The 19,046-nt window shown below is 45.3% G+C and overlaps 1 protein-coding gene across 1 annotated transcript in view; it reads right to left on the bottom strand.

Moving 5' to 3' along the window:
* Positions 1-17,206, bottom strand: part of ACADVL (acyl-CoA dehydrogenase very long chain) — a 30,201-nt gene extending 12,995 nt beyond the window's left edge. The window contains exons 1-8 of the mRNA XM_033084262.2: positions 17,020-17,206; positions 16,537-16,576; positions 14,976-15,044; positions 13,552-13,624; positions 10,441-10,505; positions 9,615-9,749; positions 6,779-6,923; positions 2,886-3,015 (exon numbers count right to left, since the gene is read on the bottom strand). Of these exons, the coding sequence (XP_032940153.1) occupies positions 2,886-3,015; positions 6,779-6,923; positions 9,615-9,749; positions 10,441-10,505; positions 13,552-13,624; positions 14,976-15,044; positions 16,537-16,576; positions 17,020-17,075 (713 nt within the window). The 5' untranslated portion in view covers positions 17,076-17,206. The remainder of the gene's footprint in view (positions 1-2,885; positions 3,016-6,778; positions 6,924-9,614; positions 9,750-10,440; positions 10,506-13,551; positions 13,625-14,975; positions 15,045-16,536; positions 16,577-17,019) is intronic.
* Positions 17,207-19,046: the final 1,840 nt, after the last annotated feature.

Here is a 19,046-nt window from a genome sequence, read left to right as displayed (position 1 = left end):
TCGTGAACAGTTCGGCCAGGTCTCCATTACTGTGAAAAATAAAAATAAATTTGGGTTAAAAAATATAAATAAATATAAATTTGGGTAAAACCGTGAACAGCTCGGCCAGGCCTCCATTACTGTGAAAAATAAATAAATATAAATAAATATAAATTTGGGGTGAAAAATGGGAATTTGGGTAAAAACCGTGAACAGCTCGGCCAGGCCTCCATTACTGAAAAACAAAAATATCAAATTTGGGTTAAAAAATATAAATAAATATAAATTTGGGTTAAAACCGTGAACAGCTCGGCCAGGCCTCCATTGCTGTGAGAAATAAATATAAATAAATATAAATTTGGGTTAAAAAATGGGAATTTGGGTAAAAACCGTGAACAGCTTGGTCAGGCCTCCATTGCTGTGAGAAAAATAAATATATATAAATATAAATTTGGGTTAAAAAATATAAATAAATATAAATTTGGGCAAAAACCGTGAACAGCTCGGCCAGGCCCCCATTACTGAAAAAAAAAATATAAATATAAAATTGGGTTAAAAAATGGGATTTTGGGTAAAAACCGTGAACAGCTCGGCCAGGCCCCCGTTACTGCAAATAAAATATCAAATTTTGGGTTAAAAAATATAAATAAATATAAATTTGGGTAAAACCGTGAACAGCTCGGCCAGACCCCCATTGCTGTGAGAAAATAAATATAAATAAATATAAATTTGGGGTGAAAAAATGGGAATTTGGGTAAAAACCTGAACAGCTCGGCCAGGCCTCCATTGCTGCAAAATAAATAAATCAAATTTGGGTTAAAAAATATAAATAAATATAAATTTGGGTTAAAAAATGGGAATTTGGGTAAAAACCATGAACAGCTCAGCCAGGCCTCCATTACTGAGAAAAATAAATATAAATTTGGGGTGAAAAATGGGAATTTGGGGTGAAAAAATGGGAATTTGGGGTGAAAAAATGGGAATTTTGGGGATTCTGGGGAAAAAAACTGGGGGTTTGGGGAAAAAATCCAAAGTTTTGTGGAAAAATTGGGGTTTGGGGGGAGAAATGGGGAATTTTAGGAGAAAAGAATTGGGATTTTTTGGGAGGAAAACAGGGAATTTTGGTGGTAAAATCAGGGATTTGGGGAGAACATCAGGGGTCTGGGGAAAAACAATAAAAACCACAAAATCCACATTTTTCACCCAAAAAAACCCTAAAATTCAATTTTTCTCCCCAAAACTCCCCCAAACTTTGGGATTTTGGCCCCAAACCCCCAAATTTTGGGATCCAAGGATCAAAACCCAAAAAAAATCCTTCAAAGTTCCTCAAAACCCCCCAAAATCTCACTAAAAATCCTCCAAAAATCCACATTTTCCACCCAAAAAACCCCTAAAATTCAATATTTTCCCCCCAGAACTCCCCCAAACTTTGGGATTTTCGTCCCAATCCCCCAAATTTCAGGAATCCAAGAATCAAAACCCCAAAAAAATCCCTCAAAATCCCACTAAAAATCCTCCAAAAATCCCCATTTTTCCATTAAAAAACCCCTAAAATTCAATATTTTCCCCCCAGAACTCCCCCAAACTTTGGGATTTTCACCCCAAATTTTTTTCTGCAGTTCCCAGAGCCCCCCCAGCCCCTCCCCAAACCCCCCAAATTTTGGGATCAAAAGATAAAACCCCCCCAAAAATCCCTCAAAATTAAAAAAAATCCCCCAAAAAATCCACATTTTTTGACCCAAAAACCCCTAAAATCCAATGGTTTCCCAACAAAACTCCCCCAAAGTTTGGGATTTTCACCCCAAACTTCCAAATTTTGAGATCCAAAGATCAAAACCCAAAAAAAATCCCTCAAAATCCCACTAAAAATCCCCCAAAAATCCCCATTTTTCCATCAAAAAACCCCCTAAAATTCAATATTTTCCCCCCAGAACTCCCCCAAACTTTGGCATTTTCACCCCAAATTTTTTCCTGCAGTTCCCAGAGCCCCCCAGCCCCTCCCCAAACCCCAAATTTTGGGATCCAAAGATAAAAATCCCCAAAAAATCCCTCAAAATTAAAAAAATTCCCCAAAAAATCCACATTTTCTATTAAAAAAACCACTAAAATTCAATATTTCCCCACCAGAACTCCCCCAAACTTTGGGATTTTCACCCCAAACCCCCAAATTTTGGGATCCAAGGATCAAAACCCCAAAAAAATTCCCCAAATTCCTGAAAATCCCACTAAAAATTCTCCAAAAATCCCCATTTTTCACCCAAAAAACCCCTAAAATTCAATATTTTCCCCCCAGAACTCCCCCAAACTTTGGGATTTTCACCCCAAACCCCCAAATTTTGGGATCCAAGGATCAAAACCCCCAAAAAAATCCCCCAAAATCCTCCAAAATCCCACTAAAAACCCCCCAAAAATCCCCATTTTTACAACAAAAAAAACTCTAAAATTCAATATTTCCCCCCAGAACTCCCCCAAATTTTGGGATTTTCACCCCAAATTTTTTCCTGCAGTGCCCAGAGCCCCCCCAGCCCCTCCCCAAACCCCAAATTTTGGGATCCAAAGATAAAAATCCCCAAAAAATCCCTCAAAATTAAAAAAATTCCCCAAAAAATCCACATTTTCCATTAAAAAAAACCCTAAAATTCAATATTTCCCCCCCAAAACTCCCCCAAACTTTGGGATTTTGGCCCCAAACCCCCAAATTTTGGGATCCAAGGATCAAAACCCCAAAAAAATCCCTCAAAATTAAAAAAAAAATCCCCCAAAAATCCCCATTTTCCACCCAAAAAACCCCTAAAATTCAGTATTTCCCCCCCAGAACTCCCCCAAACTTTGGGATTTTCACCCCAAATTTTTTCCTGCAGTGCCCAGAGCCCCCCCAGCCCCTCCCCAAACCCCAAATTCCCGACCTGATCCAGATTTTCTCCCCGTCCAGGGTCCAGAAGGTGCCGCAGGGGCTGGGGGTGGCGCGGGTGCGGATGGAGGCGGCGTCCGAGCCGCTGCCCGGCTCCGTCAGGCAGAACGCCGCCACCCACTCCCCTGGAACGGAAATTTGGGGAATTTGGGGATTTGGGGGGCTTTTGGGATGTTATTTGGGGATAGTTTGGGTTTATTTTGGGTTTATTTTGGGGATATTTGGGGATATTTTGGGTTTATTTTGGGATTTTGGGTTTATTTTAGGTTTATTTTGGGTTTATTTCGGGTTTATTTTGGGATATTTTGGGATATTGTGAGATATTTTGGCAATATTTTCAGTCTATTTTGGGATATTTTGGGGTTTATTTTGGGATTTTGGGTTTATTTTAGCTTTATTTTGGGTTTATTTTGGGATAATTTGGGTTTATTTTGGGATATTTTGGGTTTATTTGGGGATATTTTGGGTTTATTTGGGGATATTTTGGGTTTATTTTGGAGTTTATTTTGGGATATTTTGGGTTTATTTTGGGTTTATTTTGGGATATTTTGGGGTGTTTGGGATGTTATTTCAGAATATTTTGGGTTTATTTTGGGATATTTTGGGGTGTTTGGGATGTTATTTCAGAATATTTTGGGTTTATTTTGGGATATTTTGGGGTGTTTGGGATGTTATTTCAGAATATTTTGGGTTTATTTTGGGTTTATTTTGGGATATTTTGGGTTTATTTTGGGATATTTGGGGATATTTTGGGTTTATTTTGGGACATTATTTAGGATTTTCGGGTTTATTTGGGGATATTTTGGGTTTATTTTGGGATATTTTGGGTTTATTCTGGGGTGTTTGGGATGTTATTTCGGGATATTTGGATTTATTTTGGGATATTTTGGGTTTATTTTGGGTTTATTTTGGGTTTATTTTGGGATATTTTGGGAATATTTTCAGTTTATTTTGGGATATTTTGGGATATTTTGGGTTTATTTTGGGACATTTTGGGTTTATTTGGGGATATTAATTGGGATATTTCGGGATGTTATTTGGGATATTTTGGGTTTATTTTGGATTTATTTTGAGATATTTTGGGTTTATTTTGGGGATATTTTGGGTTTATTTCAGGATATTTTAGGTATATTTTAACTGTTCTCACCTGTGGCCAGGCGGGGCAGGTACTGCTGGGGGTTGGATGATTTGAGATGTTTATTTTGGGTTTATTTTGGGATATTTTGGGTTATTTTAGCTGTTCTCACCTGTGGCCAGGCGGGGCAGGTACTGCTGGGGGTTGGATATTTTGGGATGTTATTTCAGGATATTTTGAGGATATTTTGGGTTTATTTTGGGTGTATTTCAGGTGTTCTCACCTGTGGCCAGGCGGGGCAGGTTCTGCTGGGGGCTGGATGGTTTCAGGTGTTTATTTTGGGGATAATTTGGGTTATTTTGGGTTTGTTCTCACCTGTGGCCAGGCAGTGCAGGTACTTCTCCTTCTGGGTGAATTTTTAGGTTTATTTTGGGTTTATTTTGGGTTTATTTTGGATATTTTAGCTGTTCTCACCTGTGGCCAGGCAGGGCAGGAACTGCTGGGGGTTGGATGATTTCAGGTGTTTATTTTGGGTTTATTTTGGGTTTATTTCAGGATATTTTGGGTTTATTTCAGGTTCTCTCACCTGTGGCCAGGCGGGGCAGGTTCTGCTGGGGGCTGGATGATTTCAGGTGTTTATTTTGGGGATAATTTGGGTTATTTTGGGGCTGTTCTCACCTGTGGCCAGGCGGGGCAGGTACTGCTGGGACTGGATGATTTCAGCTGTTTATTTTGGGATATTTTGGGTTTATTTTTGGATATTTTTGATGTTCTCACCTGTGGCCAGGCGGGGCAGGTACTGCTGGGGGCTGGATGATTTCAGGTGTTTATTTTGGGTTTATTTTGGGTTTATTTTGGGTTTATTTCAGGTTCTCTCACCTGTGGCCAGGCGGGGCAGGTACTGCTGGGGGTTGGATGATTTCAGCTGTTTATTTTGGGTTTATTTTGGGATTATTTGGGTTTATTTGGGGATATTTTAGGTTTATTGTTGGATATTTTGGGATATTTGAGGTTTATTTTGGGGATATTTTGGGTTTATTTTGGGATATTTTGGGTTTATTTGGGATATTTTGGGTTTATTTTGGGATATTTTGAGTTTATTTTAGGATGTTTTGAGTTTATTTTGGGATGTTATTTTGCGATGTTTTAAGATGTTATTTCAGGGTATTTTGGGTTTATTTTGGGGATATTTGGGGTTTATCTTGGCATATTTTGGAATACTTTGGGGATTTTTTGGAGATAATTTGGGATATTTTGGGTTTATTTTGGGATATTTCAGGTGTTCTCACCTGTGGCCAGGCGGGGCAGGTACTGCTGGGGGTTGGATGATTTGAGATGTTTATTTTGGGTTTATTTTGGGATATTTTGGGTTTATTTTGGGATATTTTGGGTTTATTTTGAGATATTTTGGGTTTATTTTGGGTTTATTTTGGGATATTTTAACTGCTCTCACCTGTGGCCAGGCGGGGCAGGTACTGCTGGGGGTTAGATGGTTTCAGGTGTTTATTTTGGGTTTATTTTTGGATATTTTGGATTTATTTCAGGTGCTCTCACCTGTGGCCAGGCGGGGCAGGTACTGCTGGGGGTTGGATGATTTCAGGTGTTTATTTTGGGTTTATTTTGGGTTTATTTTGAGATATTTTGGGTTTATTTTGGGTTTATTTTGGGATATTTTGGGATATTTTGGGATATTTTGATGCTCTCACCTGTGGCCAGGTGGGGCAGGTTCTGCTAGGGGTTGGATGATTTGAGATGTTATTTTGGGTTTATTTTGGGTATAATTTCGATTTATTTTGGGTTTATTTTGGATTTATTTTGAGATATTTTGGGTTTATTTTAGGATATTTCGGGATGTTATTTTAGGATGTTTTAAGATGTTATTTCAGAATATTTTGGATTTATTTTGTGATATTTTGGGATGTTATTTGTGATATTTTAACTGCTCTCACATGTGGCCAGGCGGGGCAGGTACTGCTGGGGGTTGGATGGTTTCAGCTGTTTATTTTGGATTTATTTTGGGTTTATTTTGGGATATTTTAGGATGTTTTTAGCTGCTCTCACCTGTGGCCAGGTGGGGCAGGAACTTCTCCTTCTGGGTGAATTTTTGAGTTTATTTTGGGTTTATTTTGGGTTTATTTTAGGATATTTTGGGTTTATTTTGATGCTCTCACCTGTGGCCAGGCGGGGCAGGTACTGCTGGGGTTTGGATGATTTGAGATGTTTATTTTGGGTTTATTTCAGGATATTTTGGGTTCTCTCACCTGTGGCCAGGCGGGGCAGGAACTGCTGGGGGTTGGATGATTTCAGGTGTTTATTTTGGGTTTATTTTGGGTTTATTTTGGGTTTATTTCAGGTGTTCTCACCTGTGGCCAGGCGGGGCAGGTACTTCTCCTTCTGGGGGAATTTTTGGGTTTATTTTGGGTTTATTTCAGGATAATTTGGGTTTATTTTTGATGCTCTCACCTGTGGCCAGGCGGGGCAGGTGCTGCTGGGGGTTGGATGATTTCAGCTGTTTATTTTGGGTTTATTTCAGGTTATTTTGGGTTATTTCAGGTGCTCTCACCTGTGGCCAGGTGGGGCAGGAACTTCTCCTTCTGGGTGAATTTTTGAGTTTATTTTGGGTTTATTTTGGGATAATTTGGGTTTATTTTGGGATATTTTGGGTTTATTTCAGGATAATTTGGGATATTTTGGGTTTATTTTTGATGCTCTCACCTGTGGCCAGGCGGGGCAGGTACTGCTGGGAGTTGGATGGTTTGGGATGTTATTTTGGGTTTATTTTGGGATATTTTAGGATATTTTGATGCTCTCACCTGTGGCCAGGCGGGGCAGGTACTTCTCCTTCTGGGGAGGGGTCCCATAGAGCAGCAGCCCCTTGAAGCCGATGGATTGGTGCGCGCCCAGAGTGATCCCCACCCCCAGGTCGTGCTGGCCAACGATCTGCACCAGCCGCGCGTACTGGGGGAACTGGGAGTTACTGGGAGGGACTGGGAGGGACTGGGAGGGACTGGGAGGGACTGGGAGGGACTGGGGGGGACTGGGATTGAATTTAGGGGGGTCCTGGGGCAGTTTTGGGTGACTCCAGGGAGGATTTGGGGTGAATCTGAGCAGGTTTGGGGCGGATTAAGGAGAATTTGGGGGATTTTGGACAGAACTGGGATTTACTGGGAGTTACTGGGATATACTGGGAGTTACTGGGAGTTACTGGGAGTTACTGGGATGAACTGGGAGTCACTGGGAGTGAATTTAGGGGGTGCCTGGGGCAGTTTTGGGTGACTTTAGGGAGGATTTGGGGTGGATGAAGGAGAATTTGGGGGATTTTGGACAGAACTGGGAGGGACTGGGAGTTACTGGGAGTTACTGGAAGTTACTGGGGGGAACTGGAAGTTACTGGGGGGAACTGGGAGGGACTGGGGGGGACTGGGAGGGACTGGGAGGGAGTGGGAGGGACTGGGGGAGGGAATTCAGGGGGTTCTGGGGGGGTTTGGGGGGTCCCCAGCCCAGAGTGATCCCCACACCCAGATCGTGCTGGCCAACGATCTGCACCAGCCGCGCGTACTGGGGGAACTGGGAGGGACTGGGAGTTACTGGGAGGGACTGGGAGTTACTGGGGGAGGGAATTCAGGGGGTTCTGGGGGGGTTCTGGGGGGTTCCCAGCCCAGAGTGATCCCCACACCCAGATCGTGCTGGCCAACGATCTGCACCAGCCGCGTGTACTGGGGGGAACTGGGAGTTACTGGGGGGGACTGGGAGGGACTGGGAGGGACTGGGGGGAACTGGGAGGGACTGGGAGGGACTGGGGGAGGGAATTCAGGGGGTTCTGGGGGGCTTTGAGGGGTCCCCAGCCCAGAGTGATCCCCACACCCAGATGGTGCTGGCCAACGATCTGCACCAGCCGCGCGTACTGGGAGAGACTGGGAGTTACTGGGGGGAACTGGGAGGGACTGGGAGTTACTGGGATGAACTGGGAATTACTGGGAGGGACTGGGAGTTACTGGGATGAACTGGGAGTTACTGGGATGAACTGGGAGTTACTGGGATGAACTGGGAGTTACTGGGAGTCACTGGTAAGGAACTGGGATGAACTGGGATGAACTGGGATGAACTGGGAGTTACTGGGAGTTACTGGAAGGGACTGGGAGTCACTGGGAGGGAACTGGGATGAACTGGGAGTTACTGGGAGTCATTGGGAATTATTGGGAGTTACTGGGATGGACTGGGATGAACTGGGATGAACTGGGAGTCACTGGGAGTCACTGGGAGTTACTGGGATGAACTGGGAGTCACTGGGAGTCACTGGGAGTTACTGGGATGAACTGGGAGTCACTGGGAGTCACTGGGAAGGACTGGGAGTCACTGGGATATACTGGGAGTCACTGGGATGAACTGGGAGTCACTGGGAGTTACTGGGATGAACTGGGAGTTACTGGGAGTTACTGGGATGAACTGGGAGTCACTGGGATGAACTGGGAGTTACTGGGAGTTACTGGGATGAACTGGGAGTCACTGGGAGTTACTGGGAGTCACTGGGAGTTACTGGGAGTCACTGGGAGTTACTGGGAGTTACTGGGATGAACTGGGAGTCACTGGGAGTTACTGGGATGAACTGGGAGTCACTGGGAGTTATTGGGAGTCACTGGGAGTTACTGGGATGAACTGGGAGTCACTGGGAGTTACTGGGATGAACTGGGACTCACTGGGAGTTACTGGGAGTCACTGGGAGTCACTGGGAATCACTGGGATGAACTGGGAGTTACTGGGATGAACTGGGAGTCACTGGGATGAACTGGGAGTCACTGGGATGAACTGGGAGTCACTGGGAGTTACTAAGAAGGAACTGGGATTTACTGGGAGTCACTGGGAGTTACTGGGAGTCACTGGGAGTTACTGGGAGGCACTGGGATGAACTGGGATATACTGGGATGAACTGGGATGAACTGGGAGTTACTGGGATGAACTGGGAGTCACTGGGATTTACTGGGAGTTACTGGGAGTTACTGGGATGAACTGGGAGTTACTGGGAGTTACTGGGATGAACTGGGAGTTACTGGGAGTTACTGGGAGTCACTGGGATGAACTGGGAGTCACTGGGAGTTACTGGGATGAACTGGAATGAACTGGGAGTCACTGGGAGTTACTGGGAGTTACTGGGATGAACTGGGAGTCCCTGGGAGTCACTGGGAGTCACTGGGATGAACTGGGAGTCACTGGGATGAACTGGGATTTACTGGGATGAACTGGGATATACTGGGATATACTGGGAGTTACTGGGATGAACTGGGAGTTACTGGGAGTCACTGGGAGTCACTGGGATGAACTGGGAGTTACTGGGAGTTACTGGGAAGGAGTTTTGGGTGACTTTAAGGCGGATTTGTGGTGGATTAAGGAGAATTTGGGGAATTTTGGACGGAACTGGGATGAACTGGGATATACTGGGAGTCACTGGGATGAACTGGGAGTTACTGGGATGAACTGGGAAGGACTGGGATATACTGGGAGCCCCACCTGGGTGTTGTTGAGCCCCAGCCCCCCGAACTCGGGGGGCACCTGCAGCCCAAAGGAGAATTTGGGGGATTTTGGACAGAACTGGGAGTTACTGGGATTTACTGGGAGTTACTGGGATGAACTGGGAGTTACTGGGAGCCCCACCTGGGTGTTGTTGAGCCCCAGCCCCCCGAACTCGGGGGGCACCTGCAGCCCAAAGGCCCCCAGCTCCTTTAACCCTTTCATGGTCTCGTCCTCCACCTTCTCCAGAGCGTCGTTCTGGGCGGGGTCGTTCACCTCCTGTGCAGGGATTGGGAATTTGGGGGGGATTTGGGAATTTTGGGGGGTTGGGGAATTTGGGGAGAGCTCCTGGAATTCCAGAGGGTTTCAGTGCAGGGCTGGGAGGGGAAAATTTGGGGAATTTTGGGGGAAATTTGGGAATTTTGGGGGGATTTTGGGGGGAATTTTGGGAATTTGGGGGGAATTTTGGGGAAATTTGGGGAATTTTGAGGAAAGTTTGGCGATTTTTGGGGAATTTTGGGAAATTTGGGGGGAATTTGGGGGGATTTGGGAATTTTAGGGGGAATTTGGGGGGGATTTGGGGGAATTTTGGGGGAGATTTGGGAATTTTGGGGGAAATTTGGGGAATTTTGCGGAGAATTTTGGGGAATTTTGGGAATTTTTGGGGAATTTTGGGGGAATTTTTGAGAATTTTGGGGAATTTTGAGGGAACTCTGGGGAATTTTGGGGGGATTTTGGGGGAATTTTTGGGGGATTTTGGGAATTTTGGGTGAAATTTGGGAATTTTGGGAGGGATTTTGGGGGGAATTTGGGAAATTTTGGGGGGAATTTGGGGGGGATTTGGGAATTTTGGGGGAGAATTTGTGAATTTTGGAAGGGATTTTGGGGGAAATTTGCGAATTTGGGGGAAATTTTGGGGGATTTTGAGGGAATTTTGGAGGAATTTTGGGAGGAATTTTGGGTTTTTGACCTCAAAGAAGCGGCTGAGGGGCCCCACGAGCTCCTGCAGGGTTTGTTCCTGCTCCTCTGTCAGCACTGGGGCGGGGGAAAAAAAGGAAAATTTAACCCAAAATTGGCCCAAAATTATATCAAAATTATCCTGAAACAGTCCTGAGATTGTCATGAAATTATTCCAAAATTGTCCTGAAATTTTATCAAAATTATCCCAAAATTATCCCAAAATTGTCCTGAAAATATCTCAAAATTGTCCTGAGATTGTCATGAAATTATTCCAAAATTCCTCCCTAAATTTTCTCCCAAACTCCTCCAAAATCACCCAAAAATTCCCTTAAATCTCCTCTAAATCTCCCCAGATTTTACCCCAAATTCCCCCAAAATTCCTCCCAAATTGCCTCAAAATTTCCACAAATTCCCCCAAAATTCTCCTCTAAATTTCCCCAGATTTTATCCCAAAATTTCCCTGAATTTCCACACATTTTACTCCAAGTTTCCACAAAATTTTCACAAAATTCTCCTCTAAATTTCCCCAGATTTTACCCCAAATGGCCCCAAAATTCTCCTTAAATTGCCTTAAAATTCCCCTAAATTCCCCCAAATTTTCCCCAAAATTTCCCCAAAATTCCCCCAAATTTCCACAGATTTTATTCAAATTTCCACAAAATTCTCCTCTAAATTTCCCCAGATTTTACCCCAAATGGCCCCAAAATTCTCCTTAAATTCTCCTAAAATTCCCCAAAATTTCCCCAAATTTTCCCCAAATTTCCCACAGATTTTATTCGAAATTTCCACAAAATTTCCCCAGATTTTACCCCAAATGGCCCCAAAATTCTCCTTAAATTCCCCTAAAATTCCCCAAAATTTCCTCAGATTTTACCCAAAATTCCCCCAAAATTCCCCTGAATTTCCACAGATTTTATTCCAAATTTCCACAGAATTTCCACAAAATTTCCACAAAATTATCTTTAAATCCTCCTAAATCTCTTCAAAACTTCCCCAGATTTTACCCCAAATTCCCCCAAAATTCCCCTAAATTTCCCCAGATTTTATCCCAAAATTTCCCCGAATTTCCACAGATTTTATCCCAAATTTCCACAAAATTTCCACAAAATTCTCCTCTAAATTTCCCCAGATTTTACCCCAAATGGCCCCAAAAATCTCCTTAAATTCCTTTAAAATTCCCCTGAATTTCTCCAGATTTTACCCCAAATTACCACAAAATTTCCCCAAAATTCCCCCAGATTTTATCCCAAAATTCCCCTGAATTTCCAGATTTTATTCCAAATTTCCACAAAACTTCCACAAAATTCTCCTCTAAATTTCCCCAGATTTTACCCCAAATTGCCCCAAAATTCTCCTTAAATTCCCTTAAAATTCCCCTGAATTTCCCCAAATTTCCCCCAAAATTCCCCCGAATTTCCACAGATTTTATTCCAAATTTCCAAACAATTTCCACAAAATTTCCACAAAATTCTCCTCTAAATTTCCTCAGATTTTACCCCAAATTGTCCCAAAATTCTCCTTAAATTCCCCAAAATTCCCCTAAATTTCCCCAGATTTTCCCCAAAATTTCCCCAAAATTCCCCTGAATTTCCACAGATTTTACTCCAAATTTCCACAAAATTTTCACAAAATTCTCCTCTAAATTTCCCCAGATTTTACCCCAAATTCCCCCAAAATTCTCCTTAAATTCCCTTAAAATTCCCCAAAATTCCCCAAATTTCCCCCAAAATTCCCCTGAATTTCCACAGATTTTATTCCAAATTTCCACAAAATTTTCACAAAATTTCCCCAAATTTTACCCCAAAGGGCCCCAAAAATCTCCTTAAATTCCCTTAAAATTCCCCTGAATTTCCTCAGATTTTACCCAAAATTCCCCCGAATTTCCCCAGATTTTATTCCAAATGTCTACAAAATCTCCACAAAATTATCTTTAAATCCTCCTAAATCTCTTCAAAACTTCCCCAGATTTTACCCCAAATTCCCCCAAAATTCCCCTAAATTTCCCCAGATTTTATCCCAAAATTTCCCTGAATTTCCCCAGATTTTATTCAAATTTCCACAGAATTTCCACAAAATTCTCCTCTAAATTTCCCAGATTTTACCCCAAATTGTCCCAAAATTCTCCTTAAATTCCCTTAAAATTCCCCAAAATTTCTTCAAATTTTCCCCAAAATTCCCCCAAAATTCCCACAGATTTCATTCCAAATTTCCACAATATTTCCACAAAATTTCCACAAAATTTCCACAAAATTTCCACAAAATTTCCCCAGATTTTACCCCAAACTGCCCCAAAAATCTCCTTAAATTCCCTTAAAATTCCCCTGAATTCCCCCAAATTTTCCCCAAAATTCCCCCAAATTTCCACAGATTTTATTCCAAATTTCCACAAAACTTCCACAAAATTCTCCTCTAAATTTCCCCAAATTTTACCCCAAATTGTCCCAAAATTCTCCTTAAATTCCCTTAAAATTCCCCTAAATTTCCCCAGATTTTACCCCAAATTCCCCCCAAATTCACCTAAATTTTCTCCAAAATTCCCCCAAAATTCCCCTGAATTTCCACAGATTTTATTCCAAATTTCCAAACAATTTCCACAATTTCCACAAAATTCTCCTCTAAATTTCCCAGATTTTACCCCAAATTGCCCCAAAATTCTCCTTAAATTCCCTTAAAATTCCCCAAAATTTCCCCAAAATTCCCCTAAATTTTCTCTCAAATTCTCCTGAGTTTCCACAGATTTTATTCCAAATTTCCACAAAACTTCCACAAAATTCTCCTTTAAATTCCCCAGATTTTACCCCAAATGGCCCCAAAAATCTCCTTAAATTCCTTTAAAATTCCCCTGAATTTCCTCAGATTTTACCCCAAATTCCCCCAAAATTCACCTAAATTTTCTCTCAAATTCTCTTCAAACTCTCTTGAATTTCCACACATTTTATTCCAAATTTCCACAAAATTTTCACAAAATTTCCACAAAATTTCCCCAGATTTTACCCCAAATTGTCCCAAAGTTGCCTCAAATTCCCCCAAAATTCCCCTGAATCTCCCCAGATTTTGCTCAAAATTTCCAAACATTGTCCCAAAATTCCCCAAATTCCCCCAACCCCCGAGCTGTGCCCACCTGAGGGGTAGGGGAACACCTGCTCGGCGTTGAGGCGCCCCAGGAACATCCCCACGGCGAAGGACTTGGATTCCTGGGGGGAAAAAAGAGCTCAGGGGCACCCCAAAAACACCAAAATCCCTCCAAGAAACACCAAAATCCTTCCAAGAAACCCCAAAATTCCTCAGGGAAACCCAAAATCCCCTCAGGACCCCAAAATCCCTCCAAGAAATCCCAAAATCCCCTCCAAGAAACCCCAAAAATCCCTCTGGGAACCCAAAAATTCCACCCAGAAACCCCAAAAATTCTCTCTGGGTACCCAAAAATTCCCCCTTAGAACCCCAAAATTCCTCCCTGAAACCCCAAAATCCTCTCCAGGACCCCAAAACCCCTCTGGGAATCCCAAAAATTCCCCCTTAGAACCCCAAAATTCCTCCCAGAAGCCCCAAAAATCCACTCTGGAACCCCAAAAATCCCTCTGGAAACCCAAAAATTCCTCTGGGAATCCCAAAATTCCCTCTGGGAACCCCAAAAATTCCTCTGGGAACCTCAAAAATCCCCACCAGGGCCCCAAAAATTTCTCTGGGAACCCAAAAATCCCTCTGGGAAACCCAAAACCCCTCCAAGAAACCCCAAAATCCCCTCAGGACCCTCAAAAATCCTCTCTGGGAACTCCAAAAATCCTCTGGGAACCCCAAAAATTCCTCTGGGAACCCCAAAATTCCCTCCAAGAAACCCCAAAATCCCTCAGGGAGCCCCAAAAATCCTTCTGGGAGCCCCAAAAATCCTTCTGGGAATCCCAAAAGTCCTTCTGGGAATCCCAAAACTTCCCTCTGGAAACCCAAAAATTCCTCTGGGAGCCCCAAAAATTCCTCAGGGAAACCCAAAATTCCTCCCAGAACCATCAAAATTCCTCTGGGAACCCCAAAAATTCCTCTGGGAACCCAAAAATTCCTCTGGGAACCCCAAAAATCCTCTCTGGGAATCCCAAAAATTCCTCTGGGAACCCCAAAATTCCCTCAGGGAACCCCAAAATTCCCTCCAAGAAACCCCAAAATCCCTCAGGGAGCCCCAAAATCCTTCTGGGAACCCCAAAAATCCTTCTGGGAACCCAAAATCCCCTCCAGGACCCCCAAAATTCCTCTGAGAGACCCAAAAATTCCTCTGGGAACCCCAAAATTCCCTCTGGGAACCCAAAAAATTCCCTCTGGGAACCCCAAAAATTCCTCCCAGAAACCCCCAAAAATCCCTCTGGAAATCCAAAAATCCCTCTGGGAACCCAAAAATTCCTCTGGGAATCCCAAAATTCCCTCTGGGAACCCCAAAATCCCCTCCAGGACCCCCCAAAATATTCTTCAGTACCCCAAAATCCCCCCAAATCCCCTCCAGGACCCCCCAAAATCCCCCCAGGACCCCCAAAACCCCTCCCAGGACCCCCCACTCACCTCGAGGCTGCTCTGGGATTTTGGGGGGGCTGCTGTGGCCGTGGAGGTTCCAGTTTTGGGGAGCACAGCCTGGAAAAGGGGGGGAAAAACCCCAAAAAATCATCAGAGACCCTCAAAATTATCCCCAAAATTCCAAAATCTCCCCCAGGACCCCCCAAAATCCCCTCCAGGACCCCCCAAAAATCATCCTGGACCCCAAAATCCCCTCCAGGACCCCCCAAAAATCATCCTGGACCCCAAAATCCCACCGAGCTCCCCCAAATTCCCTCCCCAAAACCCCCTCAGGATCCCCCAAACTCATCCAGGAACCCCAAAATCCCCTCCAGGAGCCTCAAAATTCCCCCAAATCCCATCCAGGACACCCCCAAATCTCCTCTAGGATGCCCAAATAGCCCCAAAACCCCCTCAGGACCCCCAAAATTCCCCCAGGACCCCCCAAAATTCCCTCAAAACCCCCCAGGAAACCCCCAAATTTCATCCAGGATGCTCAAATAGCCCCAAAATCCCCTCAGGACCCCCAAAAATTCCCTCAAATCCCCCCCAGGACCCCCCTAAACCCCCCAGGAAACCCCCAAATTTCATCCAGGATGCTCAAATAACACCAAAACCCCCCCAGGACCCCCAAAAATTCCCCCAAATCCCCCCAGGACGCCCCCAAATCCCCTCCAGGACACCCCCAAATTCCATCCAGGATGCTCAAATAGCCCCAAAACCCCCTCAGGACCCCCCAAAATTCCCCCAGGATCTCCCAAAATTCCCCCAAATCCCCCCAGGACTCCCCAAAATTCCATCCAGGATGCTCAAATAGCCCCAAAATCCCCTCAGGACCCCCAAAAATTCCCCCAAGCCCCCCCAGGGCCCCCCAAAATTCCCCCAAATCCCCCCCAGGACCCCCCAAAATTCCCCCAAATCACCCCAAAACTCCCCAAAATTCCATCCAGGATGCTCAAATAGCCCCAAAATCCCCTCAGGACCCCCAAAAATTCCCCCAAGACCCCCCAAAATTCCCCCAAACCCCCCCAGGACCCCCACAAATCCCCTCCAGGACACCCCCAAATTCCATCCAGGATGCTCAAATAACCCCAAAACCCCCTCAGGACCCCCATAAACCCCCCCAGGACCCCCCAAAATCCCCCCCAGGACACCCCCAAATCCCCTCCAGGATGCTCAAATAGCCCCAAAACCCCCCCAGGACCCCCCATAAACCCCCCCAGGACCCCCCAAAATTCCCCCAGGATCTCCCAAAATTCCCCCAAATCCCCTCCAGGACACCCCCAAATCCCCTCCAGGATGCTCAAATAGCCCCAAAATCCCCTCAGGACCCCCCAAAATTCCCCCCAAATTCCCTCAAACCCCCCCAGGTGTCTCCCCCCCCCCACCCTGCCCTTGACCTTTCCCCCAGTTTCCACCGCCCGACCTTTGCCCCAGTTCTGACGTCACGCACGTGGGGGGGGGGCGGGGTCTGGGATTGTTTTGGGATCCGATTTTGGGGGTTTGGGGAGGATTTGGGAAGGATTTAAGGAGATTTTTTTGGGATTTTGGGGTTTTTTGGGGTCTTTACCTGCGCCTTGTGCCTGCTCTGCAGCCGGGACCCCCCAAATCTGTGGATTGAGGGGTGGGGGGGGTTAAAAAAACCCCAAAAAAAACCTCTGGGACCCCCCCCCCCTCAAATTCTCATCCCCCTCCTCTCCAAATTCTGGGGGTTCCCCAAAATTCCCACAAGATTTGGGATCCCCCCCGCCCCTAAATCCCAGAGCTCCAAAAAAGCTCCGGGATTCCCCAAATTCCTCAGCCCGGGACCCCCCAAACCCCAGAAATCCCAAACTTCCAGAACCTTCCAGAACCCCCCCACCCGAATTCAGGGAACCCCCAAAAATCCAAGAAACCCCCTTAAATCCCAGACCCCCCAAAATCCCAATCCCGGAACCCCCAAAATCCCAACCCCCCACAAAAAAAACCCCAAACACCCCCAAACCCTCAGGACCCCCCAACTTCCAGAACCTTCCAAGACTCCCCCAAAACCCCAAATTTTGGTGTTTCTCACCCGGGCGGGATCCGCCGCAGCAGCCGCAGCCCCGCTCCCATCCCCAGCCCCGCCATGTCGCCGCTGTCGCTGTGGCTGTCGCCGCTGTCGCGATAAATCCGGGGGCGTCCCCGGGGTGTCCCCACGCCCCCCCCCCTTCCCCTCACACAAGGTCACGGCCGGGGGCGTGGCCTGGGGGCGCGCGGGGCACGCTGGGAAACGTAGTGAACACGCCCATTTCCCATATGCTAATTTATGCTAATGAGGCGAGGTTATATTTAGCCCGGGCTTGTTGCCATGGTGACGGTTGATGTGGGCGGGGCGTGGCGTGAGGGGCACGGTTTAAAGGGTCGGACGCGCGGCTAAAACAGCTCGAATTAAGGTGAATTTTTATTTTTTTAGGGTTTGGTTTTAGGAAACACTGTTTCTAAACTAAGGTTTGATTTTTAGGGATTAAATTTGGGGTTTTTTTCACTGTTTTTAGGGTTTATTTTTCTGGGAGAACCCCCTGAACTGAAGCGTTTTAGGGATTTGAATTTAAAAACTAGTCTGGTTTCTCCCACTGTTTTTAGTATTTAATTTAAAGCAAAACCCTCACAAATGGACAGGTGATGTTAAAAACTTAAAGAGAAAATTGGGGTTTTCCTGTTTTCAGTGTTTAGTATTTTTAGGGTCTTTGGTTTAAATAATCCAGGAGTTTATTCAAACGTCCCCACCCTTTTCCCCTAACGTTTCCCCCCTTTTTTCGCCTCACATTTTCCACCTTTCACCCCTCACATTTTTGCCATTCCCCCTTGCATTTCTGCCATCTTTTCTCCCCACATTTCCTGCCCTATTTTCCCCTCACCTTTCCCCTAATTCCTCCTTAACATTTTCCACCTTTCTTCCCTCACATTTCTTATTTTTTTCTCCTCGTGTTTCCCACCATTTCCCCCTCACATTCCCCAAATTTTCCAGCCCTTTTCCCCTCACGTTTCTCACCATTTCCCCTCACGTTTCCTGCCCTTTTTCCTCTCACATTTCCCACCATTTTCACCTCATATTCCCTCTCTTTTCCCCTCACATTTCCTGCTCTTTTCTCTCCTCACGTTTTCCACCATTTTCCCCTCACGTTTCCCACCCTTTTTCCCCTCACATTTTCAGCCATTGTCCCCTCACGTTTCCCGCCCTTTTCCCCCTCACATTTCCCTCTCTTTTCCCCCTCACGTTTTCTGCCCCTTTTCCCTTTTTTTCCCATCCTTTTTCCCTTCACGTTTCCCTCTCTTTTCCCCTCACTTTTCCCATCCTTTCCCCCTCATGCTTCTCACCATTTCCCTTCACATTTCCCACCCTTTATCCCCTCACACTTTCCCGCCCTTTTTCCCCTCACATTTTCAGCCATTTTCCCCTCACGTTTCCCTCTTTTCCCCTCACTTTTCCCGCCCTTTGCCCCTCACACTTCTCACCATTTCCCCTCACATTTCCCGCCGTTTTTCCCTCTCACATTTTCAGCCATTTTCCCCTCACATTTCCTGCTCTTTTCCCCTCATGTTTCCCACCTTTTATCCCCTCAAATTTCCTGCTCTTTTTCCCCCATGTTTCCCACCTTTTATCCCCTCATGTTTCCTGACCTTTTCCCCTCACATTTCCCACCTTTTCCCCCTCACATTTCCCGCCCTTTCTCCCCTCATGCTTCTCACCATTTCCCCTCACATTTCCCACCCTTTTTCCCCTCTCACATTTTCAGCCATTTTCCCCTCACATTTCCCTCTCTTTTCCCCTCACGTTTCCCTCTCTTTTCCCCTCACATTTTCTGCCATCTTCCCCCTCACGTTTCCCACCCTTTCCCCTCACGTTTCTCACCATTTCCCCTCACATTTCCTGCCCTTTTTCCTCTCACATTTCCCACCTTTTTCACCTTATATTCCCTACCTTTTTTTTCTCTCACATTTCCCACCATTTCCCCCTCACATTTCTCGCTTTCCCCCTCGTTTCTCACCATTTCCCCCTCACGTTTTTCCACCATTCCCCCGTCATGTTTCCCGCCCTTTTCCCCTCACGTTTTCAGC

Source organism: Catharus ustulatus, chromosome 37 (assembly GCF_009819885.2).
Source record: "Catharus ustulatus isolate bCatUst1 chromosome 37, bCatUst1.pri.v2, whole genome shotgun sequence".
In the NCBI taxonomy this organism is placed as follows: Eukaryota; Metazoa; Chordata; class Aves; order Passeriformes; family Turdidae; genus Catharus; species Catharus ustulatus.
This window is presented reverse-complemented; position numbering and strand designations above follow the sequence as displayed.